The sequence below is a fragment of the Apis cerana genome, linkage group LG5, assembly GCF_029169275.1.
Source record: "Apis cerana isolate GH-2021 linkage group LG5, AcerK_1.0, whole genome shotgun sequence".
Taxonomy (NCBI): domain Eukaryota; kingdom Metazoa; phylum Arthropoda; class Insecta; order Hymenoptera; family Apidae; genus Apis; species Apis cerana.
In genome coordinates this window covers 5,778,253-5,790,397 of record NC_083856.1, presented here as the reverse complement: position 1 = coordinate 5,790,397, position 12,145 = coordinate 5,778,253, and the positions used below count along the sequence as shown (strand labels likewise).

Here is a 12,145-nt window from a genome sequence, read left to right as displayed (position 1 = left end):
ATTTATTATTAAAAAAAATATTATAATGGTCGTTATAATATATTTTATCGTTAGATTCACTTTTAGACACTTTTCTAAGGAACTTCTCGTTGACAATATGGCACTGCATACGAGGTTCGGAATAAAATTGTATAAAAAAATATAAATTTTTATAATATACGTGTATATCGAAAGAAAGTTTCCTATTTCGATGACTAATTCGATTAAGTACTTTTCACCATATTGTCAGATCGCTCAAACTTCTCACACCCACGTATTTGATCGATTCTTTGTGCTTCTTTTTCCCTTTCCCTTTGCCACGAAGATCCTGCAAACTTTCGAATCTTTTCTCGATGACCTCGGGCACGATGGGCGGTTCCAGCTTCAAACTCTCGTTATCGTCCGACGACCGATGCTTCGGCGATCTAGATCTTCTTACGTTATCGTTGAATATCTTTTTTCTCGACGTGTTCAAGAAGTAATTCGGATCGTTGTCCGAGCTCGATTTCATTTTCTTGGAAGTATCCTTCAGGAATTTTTGCATCATCACTTTGTCGGGCAATTCGATCTCTTCGTCTTGCCAATCGTCGTCCATGGACGACGACGAAGAGTACACGATCCTTGGCTGCCTTTTGTAGAACTTGTTGCATTTCCTTCTCGGTTTTTTATCGAGATATTTCGCGATCGTATCCTTCTCCTCGGAATTGTCACTTTGGTAATCGGTCTGTCTGTCCTCGTTCGACGTGTCCTCGATTATTCTGTCCTTCTCTTGCAACAAGGAATCGCTCTGAGACGTCCTCATTCCTTTCAGATGTTTACCGTTTCTCATGGACGATCTCAATGTCACTCTTCTGTACATGAGAATCCCCCTCCTGTCCACTTTTTTGCTTCCCTTTATACCTCCAAACGTTTGGAACTTCAATCCGGAAAATTCCCCAGGATCGAAGAATCCGTCGGATCCCTCCGGTTTCGAGTTATCCTCGTCAGAATCATCCAAGTCCTCGATCAACACGTGCTTTTTTATCCCGCCAAACGTGTTGTACTTGTAACCGTTGGAGTTGAAATACCTTCTCCCATTCAAGGACACGATCTGTTCGTTTTTCGCGTTTTGAAAAACGTCGTCGATCCACAACCTCCTCCAACGATCCTCGTCCCGTTTCTTGTTAACTTTCAGATCGTTCGTATCGACGGAGGACATACCCGAGTCACGATCCGACTTGAGATTATCATTCCTCTCGAGATCGTGAAACGGATTGATATCTTCGATTTCTTCCAAAATCTCGTTCACGTCATCCTCTCTATCCGTTATTTCGCGTTCGTTCCTTCCCCCCTCGATCACTTTTTCACGTTTCACGCCGTCACGATCATCGTCCCCTAATGATAACTCGTTTCGATTCTTGACATTTTCGTGAACACGATCAGCTGATTCGGCCGACGCATCATCGAGTTCCATGCGTAGAAGAGGGTTGACAGCAAAGTTCGAACTGGAGTACGGATCGCGATAGGTCCATCTAGAAAGGCTGCCGCGCAGGGAAGCCTCCTCGAACCTTTCGAGCTGGAAACTCACCTGTTGATCCTGGTCCGCGATCCCATTGAAGCTTGATCGTTGGGATAACGAGCTGCTCGGTCTGCTCGTCGAGGTCGAAAAGCCCGACGATCGTCTCCCTTTGTTGTTCACCGACGGCTTTGAATCGTTCGTGTAACAGTCTCCGGCGGATCTACGCATTTCGAAAAACAAATTTATGGATAAAAATCGAAGTTTTTATCCAAATCACAGTGGAATAAGTTTATAAGTTTTTTGGAGGAGGGGGAGAATTCTAATCTAAGGGGAAAAGATAAGAATTTTTTTTTTTTTTCAATTTTTCTTCACCTTTGTATGTTTAGTTCTTGGAATATTGAAACGTCATCGATTATCATATCTGACGATCTTCTTTCTTTTTTATTCGATGATGATCTTGGATTTTTCTCGTAATAATCCTCGACCGATCTAAACAATTCAGAAATTCATAGAAAAGAAATTGAATGAAATTTCCTTTTTATCTTTGAATTTCTATTTAGTTTTTCGACTGTTTCGTTCGTAAATACAAATTGTAGAATAATTCTTACCCGGGATTGTCCGACGATCTTCTTCCCTTCTCGTTTACTGACGCTTTTTGATCGTACACGCAATAGTCCCCGGCAGATCTACACGTTTCAAAATTTTATAGAAAAATTTAAGAATCTTAATATTCGTTAATTTCGTTTCCACGCGCTTTCATGCATTACCTTTGTATGCTTTCGTCTCGAAATGTCGTAAACACATCGTTCAAACTCCCGCTGCTCGTTGATAATTCGTAATTTCTGAATCATGAAAATATCATGGATCGTAATTAGAATCGATTTCATAAAGAAAAATTGTTGCAAGAAGAATCACAAATTTTTTACCCAGGATTGTCCGACGATCTTCTCCCTTTCTCGTTCACTTTCGTATCGTAATAATCCCCGATGTTTCTGTAAATTTACGGAAAAACACGTTCAATTTTTATTCGATTTAAAAATTTAACGAAAAGAGTATTTATTTCACGCACTCTTTACCTTTGGATATTTAATTCCCGTAATGATGACAAGTCATCCGTATCCGTTCCGTTGCTCATTGCCAATTCGTTATGTATTCTAAACAAAGAGATAACATTCGTCGTGCATAAAAATAATATAAAAAGCAATTATACAAAGAAATATCTTAAATCATACCCGGGATTGTCCGACGATCTTCTACCTTTCTCATTCACTGATCCGTTCACGTAATAATCTCTGCCGAACCTATACGTTTCAAGAATTGAATTTTTATGTTTGGTTTTTATGGATCGAAAAATGACTTTGTAAAATGAGATTATAATGAAATAATTTTAGCTTTGGAAATAATTTTTTAAGATAATTTTCCAGAGAAACGATCGTTTTATCTAATCTTGCTTGCTGATAAATATATATGTTAAAAATCGCGAGTTTTCCTTCGAAATCTATGGTGAAGACCGTGCAATGACGAAGTTCTTGGAGTAACTGCAGAATAATCACATTTCTCTTTACCAAAAAACGATTCCCCACTTCTTGGCTAAATTCTTTAAAAATTATTCACTTTTACAAGTGAAGATTTCCAATCTAACTCATTCCTAACTTCTTAACTCGTTTATTTTCCATTAGAAAAATCCCTGCGATAAAGTAGTTATAAAGCGAAGTCATCAAAGTCGCGACGAGATCTATTTCACTCTGAAAATCATTAAGACCCGATCTCTATCGTGAATCGTTCGATGGCAAAATAATTAGTTTCTGTGGATTAAATTTACTATTGCTAATATATACTTCATTATAATTTAAACGTTTATTATATTAAATTATAAATTCGATTCATTTATAATAATAATAACATCACTTTTGCTCGATAATTTTATAGAGAAAGATGAAAATTTTAATGATAAATTTTTCTTCACATTTTTAGACATTACCTTTGCATATTTGATTCTCGAGATGTTAACACGTCAAGCAAGTCCGTTCCATTGCTCGTTGACAATTCGGTGTAAATTCTGAATTCAAGAATATTATTCGTCGCGATAAAAAAATTACGAAATCTCAGGAGGAACGATTTTGCAAAGAATTATCGCCCATCTTCTTATATATCTTACCCGGAATTTTCTGACGATCTTCTCGAGTACTGCCTCTCCCACAACCTCTTTTGAATATTCTCCCGGCTGTAGGGATTGTTTTCGATAGGTGGAGCATTTTCCCACTTTTTGTGCTCACGTTCGGCGATCGTACCTATTTTTTTTAATTTAAGCAAAGACAATTATAAAAATCTCAATTTTCTCGATTATCGTACAAAGTGTAAGAAAAAAAAAGAAAGAAAAGAGAAAGGAAAATGATAAAAATGAATGAAAGAAGAAAATTTGAGATTGACCTGGCCTCGGAGGAGTAGCAAGTCGGACCTCTTCGTCTGAATTCTTGCTCTGCTGGGACTGATGCGAAGCCGATTCAGCTTTGGCGGACGCCACAGCCTCTCGGCATTTGCTGCACAATGGAATGTTGAAGGATTGTTACAGTATCATCAGTAAGAAGAAAGTTCTACGCCGTTTTGCAGACCATTAACGGTGACGTTACGAAACGAACCTAGCTCCGACGCGAAACAATCGAGAAATCTCGAATCGTTCGATCTAACTTTTGAAATATTCATTATGAGAAAAAGATTTTTCGAAAAATGAAAGCTCTATTAGGTCCTTGTAAATGAAACGCGGTTTAAAAAAAAATTTATTTACCTCTCCTCATTTTCCATCGTCGAATCTATCAAAAAGTCGGACGATTCACTCTTCGTCAAGCTATCCAAGTGCCTTTGGGTCGCGATATCATAATGCTCGGTGTATTCGCTTTCTTGCTCTTGAATATCCTCGGCTGAATATTCGCCAACAAAAATAAAATCCACAATTTAATCGTGAATACAAACTCTTATTTTTATCCAATTATTTACCATGAAAGTCGACTTTTCGTTGAGCGAACATTGCTTCCTCCTCGTCCAATACCTCCTCCACGTTATCCACGGCCATCAATTTCTTTTTCGCGCATTCCAACGAATTCAGAACGTTCTTTTCCCGCGAATCTATCGATTCCAAGTTATCATTCCCCTCCAACTCTCTCAGTTCCGCCATGGAAATTCTCGGCGTTGATGTCGGTGTCTTTGGCAAGTCTAGCAAGTTTTCAAAGGGTTTCACGCTGGAGCGATTCGACGATAGTTCACTCCGCTCTATTGGAGAATCGAGCTCGATTGAATTGTCCTCGTTAGCCAAATTTCTCGTCTCGTCCTTTTTCGACGCCTCGTTATCGATCAAATTTCCTGCTTTTGGAACAGGTTTCTCGTTCGCAGTTTTAGAACGATACTCCTCCACCTCTTTGGCTTCAACCTCGTCGTTTCCTTCGCTTCGTTTCTCACCCATTTCATCATCCTCGTCGATCCTTCGATCTTTCGAGCCTCGAGTCTCGGTCTTTGACGAATCGACGACAGGATATTGGCCCAGATCATTCTCGAACTTTTTCTCGTCCGGGGTTCGCGGCACCACGTTGCTTATCGCCTCCATCAACTCTTTCTCGATGTCCTCATCCGCCTGCGCCGAAGAACATTCGGACAAGTCGGAGGTGTCTTCCGCGTCCTTGTCGCCGATCAGAGCCTTGTAATCGGCGCTAGGATTCGGCACCAACATGGCCACGGAGTCAGCCTGCTGCGTCTGGACCTTCTTCTTTTGGAACAACCAATTCTCTTCCCAAGACTCGACCGGGAATACTAAATCTACGTTGGTCGGTGTGTCGATCTCGTCTTGGCTGTCCTCCGATTGAAAAGCTGGAATGGACAACGAGTTCTCGTTTGAGTAAACACGCATTTTGTTGATAAAATTGTGCAATCTTTGATAAATAGCATACACCGTGGTTATTTATATCGTTCATAAATTGTATTATTCCAATATTATATTTTATTATATGCGAATCATTGCGGTAAATTTATAAAATTTATACATTCCTCCAATCCTTTCCAAGAATTACTCTTTATCTTGTTTCAAATTGTGTTACATAAATTTCTTACTTAATAGATTACGTCGCAGAACGCAATTTTCACTTTTTATTAGGAGCACCGTCGAACGTGCGAAACTTTAAAAATAAATTTAAGTTCGCTTTGAGAATTCATTGCGCGAAATATAAATATTCGTCTTTTTATCCTCGATGAAAAATGAAAAAAAATTAAATGTCGTTGCTGTAATATTCTTCTGTACAATTTGGAATCGCAACGAGAAACGGTATGTTAACGAACAATCATTAACATCGAACAATCATAACACCGACTGACTGATTGGAATATGCAAAACGCTCCTCCATGTGATCAGCAAAAAATATCGCACACTCGAGTGTTGTCCACATATCTTTGCATATGGAGGAAAATGACCGTCAGCAAATCAGCATATTTGAATACGAGTTTAAATTAAATTACGCTTACGATCGATGATGTCCATTCCAAGTTCAGGAAATGGCACTCGATGGGCATTCTTGACGGGCAAGAGAGATTCCCTGGAATCCTCGTCGGACGCATAAGTTGTGGTCACTTCCTCTATTCGTTCTTCTATCTGAAACGAGCGAAACATTTTAATAAATCGATAGAGAGTGGGTAATAAATGAGAGAGAATGGACGATACTCGCAACTTTTAATATTTTATACGTGTTTTTTGATTTTTTTTTATCACTTGAAATTGCCACGCGGGTTTCAACACGAAACATCGTGGTCTTATTTCGTTATGGTCGCTTATCATTCGCCACTCGCTTATCGGTTGATCATCCGACCACCTACAAACCTAATCTCGAAAATTCTATAAAAAGACTTATATTTTTCAAATATTTTTCTTTTTTCGCGTATATTCATATTTAAAATTTAAATGTGTTCTCGTTTACTTTGATAATTTTTAACGTAGATACAGTTTTAAGTATATATTCATTCATATATTTTTTTTAAATAAATTAAAATTTGTTATTTCGAGGGAAAAAGAAACGATAAATTTTAAACTTGTTTTTCGTGTTCATCGGCCCATAAATCATTTGGAACGAGTTTAAAATTTGGAAATGGTTAATCTTGACGAGTCGTCCAACGATAAACGAATAATAACGTCTCGAAACGCTCGACCTCAAACGATTCAGAAAGAATGAACGTTTCTCCGGAAGAGTTTTCGTTTCTTTTGCGAGTTCTCCGGAGGTTCTGCCTCCGTAAAAGGATCGCCTACCGTGAGAGATAATGACTCCGGTTGGTTTCTAACGCGTCTCGAGCTAGATGCACTGTAGTTGCTGGCGCAATCCTCCTGAGACAACGGTTCCAAGCTGCTGCAACCTTCTTCGACACCTTCGTCGAGCCCTGCCTCGCTTTCACCTGAAAAACCAAATATATAAATAAAAACGATTCCTCTTTTCTTCTTTTTGGAACCGCTCTCATCCTCTTCTCTACGTTTTCTTGTCGTTCAAGCTTCGAAATAACGCGAGAGAAGATTTTAATTCCATCTTTGAGATGCGTCAACACTATGACACTAGGATTCAACGACTAATTACCAAGTACTTATGTATAGCGAAGCTATGATAAATATACTTGTACATTTATTTATATCTACTTATCCATTTCTTTAAACCACTTATTATTTTTACTTTTCGAATCGTACGATTCTCATCGTACACACATTTTTATATCTGTATCGGTTTTAATTTAATCTTTTCACGCGTTTACATCGGAAAGAAATCATTGAATTTTCCATACAAAAATTTCATTCTCGACTACTTTTGAAAAATCTTCTCCGATTCCAAGGAATCGAATCGGTGTTACAGGTCGGGAAACGTACAGGTCGGTGCATATTTCGCAGGCACGATCTTCCCAGGGAGAACGTTGCTATTGCCGTCCACCTCTTTCTTTTGGTATTTCTCGATGACCTAGAAAATCCATCGTTCGCTCATCGATTTTATCCTCTCGCTCGATTCTCGAGCGGATTCCACGAATTCCGTGAACCGGAGCCCGAGCCTCTCGGGGAGAGAGATGCCCCCTCCCCGAGGGACCAGCCTCCGAGAAACGAATATATTTCTATAACCTTGTTGAGGATCGTGGTGGCGAGCACCTCCTCGTAACTGTTCTCCACGCCGTTCCTCTCCTCCCGAATCCTTCCGCTCCCGTCGCAACTTCCGAGACCCGGCAGTCTCTTCGCCTCCTCCACGACACGCTCCACGATGTCGCGAAGCGCTTGCGCCGTGCTTCCCACATCCGTGCCAGATTTGTCTGAAAATTTGTACCAATGTGTGAGAAAAATTTTCTTTTTTACACCGTGGAATTTATTTATTCCTTTTTTTTTCAGACTGGAATATCTAACCGCGAAAGTGAGACGAATTGTCGGAGGAAATATTCTCGTAAAATGCACGAAATTTGTGTCAACGCGAGACGAATTTTAATGGCAGATGTACACACGTAGCATATCGAGGCGATGAAGAAATTTTCCCATTTTTGGAATTTTCTTCTCTTGCAAATTTTCTTTGCGTGCAATCCTTCTTTTTTTATTTATTCCGCAAAATTCGTATCGGAATTCGCGTTGAATAACAGATTTCAGAAGAGAAAAAATTTTTGTCCTATTATATTCTTAATAATCTTTTCGACGAGTTGCACAAGGGGGGAAAAACTCGGTCAACCGGATCAATAATTCAATAATTCAATAATTCAAACTCTCCTTCCATGATTCTAAACCGCGTAAACGTTCTTCGATCAACGACCCATCCGTCAATCCACTCCTCCCTAAATAAATATTCTTAGGTATATTCTTAAAGAAGGAGGCTAGCTGTGGAAGAATTCGAGATCCGAGGGGAAATCTCTTTGAAAAGGAAATAAACGACGCGAAAGGGTTAAAGGAGTGGAAGGGAGAGGAGGAAAAGCGTACTTTCATCGGCACAGGTATCGGTGATGGTAATCGAGGCGACGAGCATCCCGTTTGGCCGCGTCTCGACGACGCTTCAAGGTAATTTCACCGGCTCTCGCGGCCTTGTCAGCAATTCCTCGTTCCTTCTTTCTGGCTCCGCGCTATCGGGAGAAATTCGACGACCTGGTGAACTCTTTTCGCGGGAAACTTGGTACAGAGGGGGGCAGAGGATGTTTACCATGGTGGATGGATAACGCGCGTCTCTCGTCGAGATAGATATTGGCCAAGTTAATGGCCAAAGTTTGTTATGTTGACAGATTCAAGGGGGAGATTGAAGTGTGTATACTTCGGGGAACTGTTGTGTGGAGAAACTTGGTTTGATTTATCTCGTTCCTCCGTTCCCGGTCATTGATTTTTTTCTCAACTTTCGTTCGAAACGACTCCGAAGGACGCGAATAATAAATTTTTCTTAGGTGGTTTCTTTTTTAAAAATGATAATTTTATGCCTTGATGTCTTAATACTTTGGCGGTGTAATAAAATAAAACGAAGAATTGTAAAAATAATAAGTTAGAAAATAATTATTCTCTTATCATTAAGATTTTCGTAATATTCCAACGTATCCGACTCTGGGAGTAACATACTTTCAGTATTTTATTGCCAATAAATTTTAATAGTTGTGGTAGTCGTAACATTTAAAATATAATGTTCATAAAACTATTTCTGACTGCTTATCTCTCTGTAAAAGGGTTAAGGATGTCCACTACAAAGACATCATAAGGTTCCACTGTAAACGATATCTTGTTTGTAATTGAAGATCGAAACAACACGAAAAAGTTCCTCTGGGAAATAGAAACGAAAATATCTTCATCTTCGATTCGAAGAATTTATAATACTTCTTTTTCCACGGATCTCGGAGCACTCGCTTCTTTTTTAAGCTCCTTTTAAAATATTCTCCCACGATAGAAAATTAATTGCACAACAACAAGGTCGTTCATTGTTTCACGATTGGCGCACGATTCCATTTAAATTCCATTTATGTGTCTATTAACATCCGTTTAGAGTCTAAGTTTAACCGATTCGCATCTCTGGTGTTCTCGAACAAAAAGAACGTATATATCGCCGTTGGTCGATGAGCTTTCTAACCCTGATCTCTCGCCAGAAGGTGAAGGTCGCGTACATTTATTTCCATTCTATCATTTCGACAAACATTGGCGGATGTTCATCGATCGCCCTCTACTCGGAATTTTGCCTTTCGATTAATCGGATCCTCCTCGATTTCCCACATCGTAAACACTACTGGAAACACTACTCACTGTGGAAACAGAAATGAAGAAATTATTTCAAGGAAAAGTGTTTGCAAAGAGATATTTCTTTGACGCGAATCTTTTCTCGAGATTTCTTTCAAGAAAATAACAATTTTTCCCTCCTCTCTCTCTCTCTCTCCTTTCTCTATTTTCCTGCTTTCAACTTTCCAAGCATCACTGGAAATTCACACCTGAGAATCAAATCGAATTAGCTTCCATTTCTGATTTATATTTTTTATAATTTTCGCAAAGTATTGCTTTCGATCCATATGAATAATAAATTTATACAATTTATCATTAATCAAAACATATTGTGAAGCAGCGTACGTTAATGCAAATATAATGGTCGATGAATTTCCACAAAAAAAAAACTTTTTATCCTCTCCATCGGTTCAATCAACGTTTCCTTCAACGACCTTCGCGTATTTTTCTTCATTCCCTCATTTAATGAACGCAATATATATTCATAAACTGACGCAAACAATCAGCAAAGCGTACATAGAATGCACGTAAAAGAATCGAGGCTCAAGGATGATCGTGTCTATGATCGATTACAACTATCTCCGCCGTTTTGCGAAACGTGGCCATTATTGGTGGCCGCTCCGCTCGTTTTTCCGAACTTTCTAATCGCTGAATATCAGCGGGTGAATTTCGAAAGGGAACGGGACGCTTCATTTCTTCAAAACGAAATCGCGACAATCGGCGAAATCGAATGCATGTCACAGTGAAACGTTATTCACGTAACGGAATTATAGCGATTATCGTCCCTGTACAGGTATAATCGCTGTGAAAAAGAAGAAAAGGTTTCTCTTCTCGTGTCGAATAATGCTGTATTATAACGCGATGGAAAGATGGAAATCGTCGCCCTCTACGATTTCTGCTTAATTTAATCAATATTCCGCGGAAGCTTAGAATTATTGAACGTTGATGGATACAAATTATAAAGATAACAAGTTCGCGATGGATATGAAAAGAGATTGCGATAATTTGTGGAAAAAAATATTCTAAAAATTACGAAATTCCTTCACGATAATTAATTTAATACTACGCGGAATCGTGGCATTTATCGGTTCCTCGTATCAAATTATTGAAGAGCGAAGTTTTTATTAATTAACTTGGTCGAAATTCCAAGTTAATAATCTGAAGGAATTTTGACAATTATTATTAATTCGATGATCGAGGATTGCAGAGGAGCTCAGAGTTGGTGGACTTTGGACATTGAATCGGAAATTCAACAGTCCAATTAATATTTCAAAATCGTCGTTCGATAATCGTACGATACGCGAAAACAGATATGGATTATAATCATTTACATTCATTTAAAAAAGATTACCATATAGCTTGCGTTCTTGGAATGATAAGTCCGCTTCTTAACTGATAAAGAAAATGACGTAAACGGCGTATGAACGTGTTGCAATTCAATTGCACGAAAGTAATGAAACTTTGATAGTCGAATAATAATAAGGAAAAAAATTTCAATGATCGGAGAAACTAATTTCACATGCCTTTTTATAATTACTCGTTCGAGAATAAAAGGAGGAAAAAGTGCATAAATTTCTTCTTCTTGATTTTACGCTATAATCCACGCTAAGTGAAAAAATAACGTAGAATACTCGTTTCAAGATAATTACAGGTGAACGGAAAAATAACTCGACGAGTCTCTTTTAAATCTTATCAAATTTTTCTCTTATTTGTCTTTCCAAATTTATCTACCGAGAATATTCTTCGATCTTTCTTATCACGAAACATTCCAATGAAAGGAGATTTCGTTCGCTAAGAATTTTTTTTTAAATCTAAATCACGTTCAACCTCGTGTACTGAACGAAATTACATGCCATTACGTAAATGCGAATCGGTTGTAGATAAAAATGCAGGATAAGAAAGGAAAAACTATATTTAATTTAGAAAGAGAAAATTATCGTATGACTCGTGTTGCCTGATGATTCGCGATAATCCGAATGACCTATTGAAGGCGAACGATGTGTTATCGCGATGATAGCCGCGACGTTGTTCCTTCGAATCGATCATAATCGAATAATCGAATCGGCGACAATAACGATGACGATTGTTATGCGTAAGAAATCTCATGGAATTCTTTTTTTTTCTTTTTTTCTCCTTTTCGCGAACTGTATTATCTGATAATTAAAAACATCGATAGGGATTCGTGTGTAATTTAGATATGATGTTCTTAATCGTCATGAATTGTTATTACAAAGATTTTACTTTTTAATGCTATGTCATAAATCAAATATTTAATTTTACTAGACGATTATATATATATATATCTTTATCTCTTACTGAAAATTATATATAGAAAAAAAAAAATTTACAACATATTCCAAAATTAATATTTTTAAAAAATTATTTCTTGTATTTATTCATATTCAATTACTTCAATCATCTCAAAGATAATTGTTGATAAC

The 12,145-nt window shown here is 38.0% G+C and overlaps 2 protein-coding genes across 16 annotated transcripts in view; one reads left to right on the top strand and one right to left on the bottom strand.

The window, feature by feature from the left end:
• The window catches only part of LOC107996552 (uncharacterized MFS-type transporter C09D4.1), a 68,094-nt gene that overhangs the window by 4,152 nt on the left and 51,797 nt on the right, over positions 1-12,145 (top strand). The gene's annotated exons all lie outside the window — the stretch shown is intronic.
• Positions 1-12,145, bottom strand: part of LOC107996550 (uncharacterized) — a 45,279-nt gene that overhangs the window by 2,616 nt on the left and 30,518 nt on the right. For 9 of the 15 annotated variants that reach the window (XM_062074651.1, XM_062074649.1, XM_062074654.1 and 6 more), the window contains 16 exons: positions 7,605-7,789; positions 7,362-7,449; positions 6,759-6,901; positions 5,984-6,110; positions 4,472-5,335; positions 4,263-4,395; positions 3,908-4,017; positions 3,636-3,768; positions 3,459-3,536; positions 2,710-2,778; positions 2,554-2,631; positions 2,404-2,469; positions 2,245-2,319; positions 2,086-2,163; positions 1,850-1,966; positions 1,547-1,697 (listed from right to left, as the gene is read on the bottom strand). In XM_062074651.1, the coding sequence (XP_061930635.1) occupies positions 1,547-1,697; positions 1,850-1,966; positions 2,086-2,163; positions 2,245-2,319; positions 2,404-2,469; positions 2,554-2,631; positions 2,710-2,778; positions 3,459-3,536; positions 3,636-3,768; positions 3,908-4,017; positions 4,263-4,395; positions 4,472-5,335; positions 5,984-6,110; positions 6,759-6,901; positions 7,362-7,449; positions 7,605-7,789 (2,495 nt within the window). The remainder of the gene's footprint in view (positions 1-1,546; positions 1,698-1,849; positions 1,967-2,085; positions 2,164-2,244; positions 2,320-2,403; positions 2,470-2,553; positions 2,632-2,709; positions 2,779-3,458; positions 3,537-3,635; positions 3,769-3,907; positions 4,018-4,262; positions 4,396-4,471; positions 5,336-5,983; positions 6,111-6,758; positions 6,902-7,361; positions 7,450-7,604; positions 7,790-12,145) is intronic. The other 6 variants (XM_062074655.1, XM_062074656.1, XM_062074657.1 and 3 more) reach the window with 1 other exon arrangement.